The sequence below is a fragment of the Botrytis fragariae genome, assembly GCF_013461495.1.
Source record: "Botrytis fragariae strain BVB16 chromosome Unknown tig00000054, whole genome shotgun sequence".
NCBI lineage: Eukaryota > Fungi > Ascomycota > Leotiomycetes > Helotiales > Sclerotiniaceae > Botrytis > Botrytis fragariae.
The window spans coordinates 2,532,037-2,542,425 of record NW_023500993.1 but is presented as its reverse complement, the minus strand read 5'-3'; the positions used below and the strand labels follow the sequence as shown (position 1 = coordinate 2,542,425).

Here is a 10,389-nt window from a genome sequence, read left to right as displayed (position 1 = left end):
CCTAACCCTAACCCTAACCCTAACCCTAACCCTAACCCTAACCCTAACCCTAACCCTAACCCTAACCCTAACCCTAACCCTAACCCTAACCCAAAACCCTAACCCAAAACCCTAAACCAAAACCCTAAATACTATAAACTCTGAAAAAAGTAATAAATATAATTCAATTGAATCTCTATTTATTACTTTTTTCAGATTTTCAAAAAGATTTAAATTATATTCTATAAGATTAATAACCAATTAATAACTTTTTGTTAATCATTACCCTTAGTTTTGTAAAATTATTCAAACATTTTCTAATATTATTTAAATTCGATTTTTAGAATTAATATTATAAATCAATCAATTTAGAAGATAATTCAATTAAATCCCTATCTATTCCTCTTTTTAGATTTTTGAAAAGATTTAAATTGAATTCTATAAGATTGATAACTAATTAGGAACTTTTTAATTAGTTATTAGTCCCCTATCAAAATTTATTACCAAAATTGATGACTATTAAAAAATTCCTTAGAATAATAGTTAGTATTAATATTAATAAGACTTTGAAAATGAAGAAAAGGTTGAATTTGATCTCGACGAAGGTGGAAATGTTAGTAATCAATTTTTGATTTCTATTCAAATATATAGCTTTTATATTTATTTAGTATTAGTATTCTATATTTGTCTTTTCTTTGATTAATTGTATACTTATTCAATTGTCTTAATTATTTCAATTCTATCTTATTATTTGTTTATTTATTAGATTTAATATATTAATTGATATTATATTTCTCTATTCTAGATTTAGAGTTACAAAAGTTATATACAATACGTTTATATGTTGGTGTGCTGGTGTATTCACGTGTATATATTCATTCGTATTGCTATAAATAGGGATCTTGAATTTGGGAAAGTAAAAGTATAATGTTTTTCAATCATTTATTGATATGTTTACATTCTATACATCACCCTTCTATTACGATTACAAACAACCATGTATAGCGATTATAGTTTCAATCAAGTTCAGACTTCAAACGCTAGATTAATGATGATCCCTACATAGACGCGGGAGTTACTCCCCTCAACGAAATACTAGCCCTCACTCTTGCTCCATCACCAATATCAAAGTTGTCCTGTAGTGTCATATCCGGCGCGTTCTGCAAATCTTCAAATGGTATCTCCACAACGCCAATCTCTGTCGCTTCGTTCATACATACAATCCGCAAATTTCCAGCTGTTAGATCTGCGGCGGTGACTGGGATACGGAAGTGCTGATCAAAGGTCGGATTGTTGATATCTGTACCAGGTGCATCTGTCTGCACAGCTGTTTGAAAACGGTGTTTGCTTCCCCACGTCACAACTACACTCGGCTTCAGAGTTTCTCGCTGGCCTTTGATGCCGAAAGCACCCGCGACAAGTACGTTGAGGATTCCGCACATTAGACCATCACCACTATGACTAGACGCCGAGAAGCTACTGCTGTCCTCAGCAGTAAACTGGAAAAACTCACATGAGAGTGCGATTTTGCTTTCACTCTCGGAGCCCTTATGCAGCATTCCGAGCTCTTGCTTACCGCCAGCCACAAGGATCTCCTTGACGGTGGTGACAGCTACACCGACCTCATCGTCGGAATTCAGGTCGTGATCTGACACGACAACTTTGATGCGTTGGTTAAAATCTGATACCACGAAATCATGCGTCTCACCCCACGCTGGAGTTGTAGTATTATTCTTAGTCGTCGTCCTCCATGCTGCCTCAGCTCCAACTTCGATCTCAGCATAGCAATCTGGACTCGCCCGTGTCAACTTAGAAAACAGCTTCTTTGTCTTGGACTGTGACTCCTCAGTGAAACCCCATGCTTTTTCTGCGGTGATCCGAACGATGCCTAGTGGCTGATGGTAAGTCTTGAAATAATCGTTATTCGCGTCGAGTTTAACCAAGATACGATTTGGCAGAACAACCACACTGTTAATGATGCCCATCAGCACCTTGCGGACAGCGTTGTCGATGAGGGACAAGTCAGCGATGTTAGCGGCACCAGTGAAGTTTAGTTTGAGCTCGGGCGGGTTGATAAAGGAGATTTGAGTGGCCCCGATCTAAGGGTAGATTTAGCACGAGAGCTGAATTTTGGCTTTGGTGAGCTATAATCTGCCACTTACCAATGGGATGATATTCGTAAGAGGACATAGTAGAATGGAGAGTCTGCCGCTCAGTATAACTTCTTTAACTCCCTGTTGAACGATGAGCTATTCTGTGAATTCAGATAGGTGGCTTATTATAACTTACAACTTTAGGTATCATATTTCCATCCAGCTCAATATCACACTGGCCATCCCAATCCACATTCAAGTCAAGCTTGATACCATCATGAGCAGTCTTTGTAACCTTGACATTGGAAAACATGATTGGTGTGGCGCCAAGCTCGATCTTAGTGAAGTGTAAAGTCGCCAGTGGACCAGGGAGCATAGTCTTGAACATAGGCTCGACGATTTCCTTAACCATTTTGCAGCCGGCAACCTCGATGTTGGGCCATAGCTGTGCGACAATATCGTTCAGGAAGCCTACTCAATTATATGGCCAGTCAGTTCTTATTGCTTAATCCTCTAGCAAGACTGTAACTAGTATGATTTAAAGGCACTGACGACATACCGGCAGACTCTCCACCGCCTTCAGTCGTCAATTTTTCGATGATTGCGGACATCTTGATGAAAGAGTGCTTATCGTTCTACCAACTTCAGCTTGCTAAAACAATAACGAGGTGGTGATTGAATCTGGAAGTTCCTTACGGTTATAAAATCGACTTCTTTATCCACGAGATTCAAGATATTGAATCATTATATATAGTGGAACGGAAGTTGATGTGGTCATTTCGCAGGGCAAGCATGATAGGATAGTCGTCTGTGGCCATGTGCTATTACATCAGTGTGTACCACGTCAGTGGTTTTGGCCACGTCGTGTGGGGCAGATCCAATTAGAATCAAGCCAAGCCGCGCGCCGAGATTTTAATCAGGGACAGGAATCAGGTAATAAGTTAGTAACTCGAGCTTAGACTTAAGCATAGACCACAAATATCAAAGAATACACGCACGGTGCAGCCTATGAAAATTGAGCGACACGCAGTATGAATGGCGTCTTCTTGGAACAAATAGTGAAATACTACGATATGCGGCTAAAAACCACGATTACACTAAATAGTCGAATCTTGTCACTATTTTTTCCCAAAAGATTCCATAGTATGGTATGATATGAGTTGTTATATGAAGTGAAATTATCACGTGTAATGTTTATGGTATGAGTATTCTAATGGTCGAGAGAAGAATCGAAATCCGATCCACGGGTATTTCTCTCTTGATGCATGATATTGGGCGTAGATTCCTAACCAATGGCCTTTAATCAATTTCGAATCTTGCGCAAGCGTTTTACGCGGCTTTTGAATCAAGCTGCATCTAACCTCCCAAATAAACATCGCCAAGGAATTCATGTGCAACAGAATGTCATTCCTCAAGAACCTTCATACTTCCTCATGGAGAATTTCGAAATGCTCGCGATAGCTTCCTTTTAGAGCACATTTTTTTCAACTATAGCTTGAAAAGTCTACCGGATTGTAGGTATGTGCAAGATTTGTACAGTATTGCCAATGTATGGAGGGGAAGTATCCCCTTATGAATAAATAGATACAGTTGGAGAATTTATGTGAGGCAGGGGGCTCCCAACGCCGGTAGAATCAAAGATGAGCCATCGTTGAGATCTATAAAGCCTGTCCACATCTCCCGCACATTTCTGAGAATCGTACTTCCTACAGCTTCTTCTTCTTTGCACAGTAGTTTGACAACCATGGTTTACCACACTTCCAACTTGAAGTCCTTTTGGTCATTCGTTACATTTGCTTCTCTCTTTCAAGGGGTCTTCACTCATACAGGCCACAACATCCGAGAAGAGATCGCTCAGCGTGATGCGTTCTTTGGCAATTCAAAACGAGATGTGAGTCATTGCTTTGAACGCATGAAAAAGCGCGGTTTAGGAAGTCAATACCATGAACGTCTTGCTAAGGCTCTGACCAAAGCCCGTTCTAACTTTGGACTTTCGCAAAAAGGTAAAAATGAACTTTGAAAACTCATAACCAACACTAATAGGAAGCAGGAAATTCGTTGAAAGATCGTGATACAAGTCCTCTGACCACTTCACATCTGTCTTCACTTGATGTCACCCCAAGTACTGCTGATGTGGAAGCAATTGTCTTTAGCAACTCTTCTTGTGTGCTTCAAGCAGAAGGGGAGGTTGGACGTTTCTGTAAGTCATACAAAAGCCACAATATGATATGATTATGACTAATTTGATGCTATTTCAGATGTTTCTGGTGAATATATCCGTAGCGACGTCCGCGAGAGTGAGGAGGGTGTGCCAGTAGTGATTGATGCTGAATTCCTTGACATCAACACCTGTATTGGTATTTCCGACCTATATTGGGATATCTGGAATGCAAACTCTACTAGTATCTATGGTGGTGTCCCGGTGGAGACGGAAGTGGGAACTCAGCAGACACCACCAACATCGACAAAACCTTCCTTCGCGGCCTTCAACCTACTGACGATGAAGGCGTTGCTCAATTCACTACTTTGTTTCCCGGTCATTACACTGGCCGAACAAATCACATCCATGTTGTTGCACATGTAGGTGGTAGTATCTTACCGAATGGAACATATACTGGTGGGAACGTTACTCATATCGGTCAATTGCTTTCCGATCAATCATTGATCACGCAGGTGGAAGCCGTATCACCATATTCAACTAACACGCAAGAGGTAACTCTAAATGCCAATGATAGATTTTTGCTTAATGAAGTATGTATCCTCCTTGCACTTGGCTTGCTTTCCCTATGCCACTGATTTATAGTATAATTAGAGCTAACAGATGCACAGATCAATGGTGGTGGGGATGCAATCGCCGACTATGTCTTGCTTGGAGATACGATCGATGAAGGCGTGTTCGCGTGGATCACGGTCGGAGTTAATTTGGAGGCTAGTTATAATGCAAACGCTGTAGCAGAGCTCACAGCCGCAGGTGGTGTCCTGCTTGCTTCTAGTGGATCTGGAGGCGGGGGTGGAGGATCTCTCCCATCTTAGATATCGACACAAACTTTTGATCAATTGCAGTCTTGAAAAGGTTTTTGATCATTTGTGTTGTTGGCATCAAGTTGGGCGCTTCGATTATTTGGTGGTGGTGCACCCTTTCATAGAGCCTTGTGATGTTTTTTTTTCTTTTCAGCTAGCCCTTTTAATCTCAAGCCCTTTCTTGTGGATCCCTCATCATTCACTGAGTGTATCCACAAAGCATTTCAAATTTGAGGGAAGAGAATAAAAGGTCTGACATGAATCATGATACACACTCGTTTTACCTTACGGTTTGTCATTCGTCTTGGGCCTCTCTTTGGAGTAGCTAGCAGATATTATCCCTTACTGTACATGTAGATACAGCTTAAACACACGATTTACTTTCTTCGAATGCGTTATGGTCATGTTCACAAATGCAAGATTCAAACTTGGTGAGAGAGTATTTACATTATACACACTCGCTATAGATACAATCCTCCTATCCTGCAGCCATCTTTGTACCGTTTTATGTGTGCAATTGATAAGGAAGGTCATTTGTGGATAGCCGTTGCGTTGTTTGTATTTTTATTTTGATGTTGTAAGAGTCGGAGCGACGACTCATCGTACACCCACTCATTCAAATTCAACTTTGAAATTTGCAAAGTCCCGTATCTCAATCCATCATTGATATCGTCTTTTTCCGGGATATTCATGGTTGTAGATATTATTGATAGTAATAAGCACCACAATACGTATTACAGTTGCAATAAACGCAGCTCTGATAAATTGATGGTCCATACTTCTGATCAATAGTCAATTTCTCCCAGTGAAATCTACTCACACCGGTCATTGTCCGAACTTATTGTGGACATGTCAATAAGCATCCTATGTAGCAAGTGAGGTAGTTATTTGTTTGTCGAGACATTAAGATCAAGTGGCATGGGAATTAATATCTGCAGCGATTCACCGATACTTGTACTCGTACACCAACTGCAATTATGAAGATCAGACAAGTTTCTTTCCTGAAGCATTCAGCCAAGAGATTCGGTACCGAGACACCTCAATTCTTCAAACAATGAATGCGGGGTAGCCCACAATCACTTTGGCGCGGAACTCTCAAATGCTTCCCTTATGTCTATCCTATACTTTAAATTCGTAATGCATTACGATGACTCGACTGTGAGTTGACCTCTAGGTCCCTTGTGGAGTATGGGCCGTGCTTACCCGTTCGATCAAAGCAGTGTCTCGGTACATTTGAAAAGTCCGATTTCTTGTTATTATGATGGGCACAGACTTTGATTGTTTATTTTATGCTTGGATATAACGTGATTCATATACATGCAGGCTATATCACTATGTAAGCCACTTTTATCTCAATTCCCACTTATTCAATTCAACATACGATATATCAACCATTTATTATAAAATCTATAAATAAAGAAACACAACTTCTTTTAGTCATCAAGACTATATGAAAAAACAAAAAACTAAGTATTCGAAAAACTACTAAAATATATAATATACTATATATTACATTTTAATATAGATTAAACAGATTTACTTTTTATATCAAATATCGATATATATTTTATAATCTTTTAAATTAGAAATGGATATTATTATTTAATATATAATTAATCTAGATTCAAAAGGTTTTATATTTAAATATAAAGTAATAAAAGATATAACTAATCATATTCTTGATTCCAGAAAAAGGAAAAGAGTTAGAAAACAATAAGTATATTAATTTATGAAATACAATAAAAAGCTAAGGATATATTTTAATTGTATTTATGACTTTCAAAGAGTTCTCTATAAGGATTCTAAGCTTATTACAAATTGATTTCGATTTATTTTAAATATACAAATTAAATTTGATATTCTTAATTATGATTTATAGAATTTCGATGAAACAGACTTTATGATAGGGATTATAAATACTGATATAGTTATTACTAGCTTTGAAAGGTCCAATGGGAGTAAAGCTATATAATTAAGCAATCGAGAATGAATAATAGCGATTATATATAGAAATACTATCGAAGAGATAATATCTTCATTTTTAATAATATAGGAATAAATACACATTTCAAATTAATATATGAATACTAATCTTTCTATAGATTAGACTATCAAATCTATAAGTAATAAATGAATAAATAATGAGATTAACTTAGAATAATTAAAATACTTTAATAAATATATAAGAAATCGAATTAAAAACTAATATAGAATATTAGTACTGAATAGATATAAAAACCATAAATCAATACTATTCCAGGCTTATTATAAAAAGAATAATATTAAATATATATATCTATTAATATATATATCGATTAATATATTTCAATCATTTAATTTAATCTTTTGATATAAACTGTTTTAGTATCTTAAAACAAGAATATAATACTAAAATTGAGGGTTTTATAAAGGTTTATATTAATTATATTTTAAAGATCAAATTTTTTATAGTTTTCAAAATTGTATATAAAAAAATCAATTACAAATTAGAATATAAAAGCCGGATTTTAAGAAATAGTATTAATTTCATTTAATTTTGAAACTATATTCTTTAAACTAGATATTCATTTTTATTTATCTACTTCTCCCTCTTTTAATATAGATTTATAAATCTCTCAAATCTCTTACAATCTTATAGAAACTCTTTCTCAATCAACATTAATTAAATCTCGAATAACTCATTATCAATCAAGCTCTCCTATACCTATATTCAAAATTATACTAGCTTTAGCTAAAGATATAAAAAGATTAATATATAAGAATATACTTTTAAATATAGAAAAACTATATATTTCAAAAAACAAACAAAATATTAAATAAGTATTAATATACAAAAAAGATTTAATTATAACAAAAAGGAATACTTACTAAACAAAAAACTTTTAATATATTATTTCAATAAAAGATTAATATTTAGATTTAATATAATAAGTATCAAAAGAAGGGAAATTCTAATAAGAAAATATCTTTTAATTAATATTATAACGAATACAAATTGATAGAATATAATACAAGAACTTATCAAAATAATATAATAAATTCTATATTATTAGATTCTTAAAAGCTTTAATCAATTGAATCAATGATTATTGAATAATATAAATTTGAATATGGAAATTAAAATGAAAGTGGCCCACATGGTGATATAGCCCGCATACATATGAATCATGTTATAGATATCTTTGCTGTATGCAAGCATGTGTTGCAAGGGTATACGCACTACCTGCTCTATGTTAATTGAGAATTAAGCTAGGGGAACTCGAGAGGAAAGGGAGAAAATTGGCTACAGGCTTGACGAACTAACTTGACGGCAACCCCTACCCCTGGAAATGTAAACATCATTCATTGACCTCCCTGGGTTTGACCGCGGGATATCCACAATACCCCCATTCAATTCTTGATACCGCAGTTAGTAGACACGGCACTTACAAGTTACTAAGCACCTCAATATCAAGACAGCCAGTCTATATACATGGGTTAAATCTTCAGCTATAAGAAGTTTCAATCGCTCCCAATTTTCATCACTTCAGCCAGCTATTCATAAATTCATCTCTTCTTGTACATACTCCATTCCAAGACCCTATTTACTATCTTCGAGAATCATAATGAAGATCACTCAAGCCTCCCTCCTTTTGTCTGGTTTGGCCTCCGTTGCCTTGGCCCAAGACACAAACTGTACCACCGCAAGTCTCAACACTACTGCTTCCACCTGGACTGTCACAGAGACCGATACGATTTTCAGTATTGCTGCTGCTACCAACCGTGGAGTCTGTGATATTGCTCGTGCTAGCAGAATGCCAGATGCTGAATACATCGATACCGGTTTCGTGTTGATCATTCCCGCCGAAGTTTGCAATCCTGATAACGAATCCTGTCTCCTCACTGCCTCAGATGACACAACTTCTTGTCTTTATGGAGGACCCCATACGTACACTAGTGTGCGTAATGATACCGTCACCAAGATTGCCATGAAATTCAACATCGATGTTTCTGCCATCTCAGCCGACGTTATTTCCATGCTCGGTGTTTCATCCGTCGATGAAATTATCACAGCCGGTACTTTGATGAAATTACCTCAATGTAGCCCTTCCGAATGTTCTGTTCAACCAATTCAGTTCACGTATGGTGTCTATAAGGATCTGGCCGAGGAATATAACTCAACTGTTGGTCAACTTTTTGGATTCAATACTGGTTATCGCTACAGTTCGTCGATTGAATCTCTATCGCCCATTCTCACGATTCCAATGAACTGCAGACCGCTCTCAGATAATATTACTGTTATCTCTTAAGTTATGTGTGGACAGATAAGCTTCTAGTTGGTCTTAAGTCACTCATATCGGAGGACGTGGAGTGAAAAGTGTGTCAGTATGTTTGATGATACTTTATTTTCTTGGAGAGTAAAATAGCTTGTGATGTTTGTTTGAGTATTTGATGCATAGTAATGAGGTTACCATGTTGTGGGTAGGAGATGGTTAGGGTGTTGTTATAATTTAGTCACTAAGAATGAAAATACAGAACATTTATTAGTCTCAGCACGACTCTCATATGTTTGTCATCAATGTCACTAAATTGCCAAAATCCAAAATTCATACCGAAATCATCCCGAATAGTGACCCTCCTTCCTACCCAACCCCAACGACAAATTTTCTGACCCTCCCAAAGTCACAACACATTACGTCTATGATAAGTCCACCTGGTTTGGCTGAATATATATTTTTAAACTTGAGCGCCCTGTATAAAACTACGAGCAAGTTGGCGCAGTGGAAGCGCGCCGGGCTCATAACCCGGAGGTCCCCAGATCGAAACTGGGACTTGCTAAGATATAACTTTTATTTTTTGATTCCTTCCTGTTGCAAGAATCACGATGGTAGAAGGCTTGTTGAATGAATGTTCATATTGGGAGACTGATCTCATTTTCATTCATTGAGGTTTCTTTTTTTTTTTTTTTTTTTGATAGCTTGGAGTGGATCCATCAATAAGGTCTTTCGGCTTTGGAAAGAGGCATGTAGGCGTCCGAGGTGGTCCGATATTGTCCGGCTATGTCAATTGCCCCACCAAGTTTAGCACTCTGTAGACATATGCAGGATATCTACACTCAAATGACTTTTTACTCTAATTTAATGAGAATCCATTGCTTGGACTACTTTTCAGCCTACTCCGAAAAAAAAGTCTATTCAAATCTACCAATCCAGAACCTTGTCATTTGAATGGTTGAAGTGAATGATATAATCCCACTGAAATATATCATTAGTCAATCTCAACGAGGGGTCCAAGACGAACTATCTACCGCGTACTA

At 36.8% G+C, this 10,389-nt stretch overlaps 3 protein-coding genes across 3 annotated transcripts; 2 read left to right on the top strand and 1 right to left on the bottom strand.

The window, feature by feature from the left end:
• Positions 1–1,037: 1,037 nt before the first annotated feature.
• On the bottom strand, positions 1,038–2,683 carry Bfra_005493 (putative c2 domain-containing protein; the record flags this gene model as incomplete). Its single annotated transcript, XM_037335875.1, has 4 exons — positions 1,038–2,078; positions 2,142–2,228; positions 2,269–2,543; positions 2,632–2,683. The coding sequence occupies 4 exons, from the start codon at positions 2,681–2,683 to the stop codon at positions 1,038–1,040; spliced, it is 1,455 nt and encodes a 484-aa protein (XP_037192970.1).
• A 1,133-nt stretch (positions 2,684–3,816) lies between these two features.
• Bfra_005492sa (putative extracellular dioxygenase protein) lies at positions 3,817–5,105 on the top strand (the record flags this gene model as incomplete). The annotated part of the gene is made up of 5 exons (XM_037335874.1): positions 3,817–4,075; positions 4,123–4,272; positions 4,331–4,474; positions 4,522–4,823; positions 4,902–5,105. 5 exons carry the CDS (start codon positions 3,817–3,819, stop codon positions 5,103–5,105), a joined length of 1,059 nt encoding a protein of 352 aa, XP_037192969.1.
• A 3,593-nt stretch (positions 5,106–8,698) lies between these two features.
• Bfra_005491 (putative peptidoglycan-binding lysin subgroup protein) lies at positions 8,699–9,382 on the top strand (the record flags this gene model as incomplete). Its single annotated transcript, XM_037335873.1, has 1 exon — positions 8,699–9,382. One exon carries the CDS (start codon positions 8,699–8,701, stop codon positions 9,380–9,382), a length of 684 nt encoding a protein of 227 aa, XP_037192968.1.
• Positions 9,383–10,389: the final 1,007 nt, after the last annotated feature.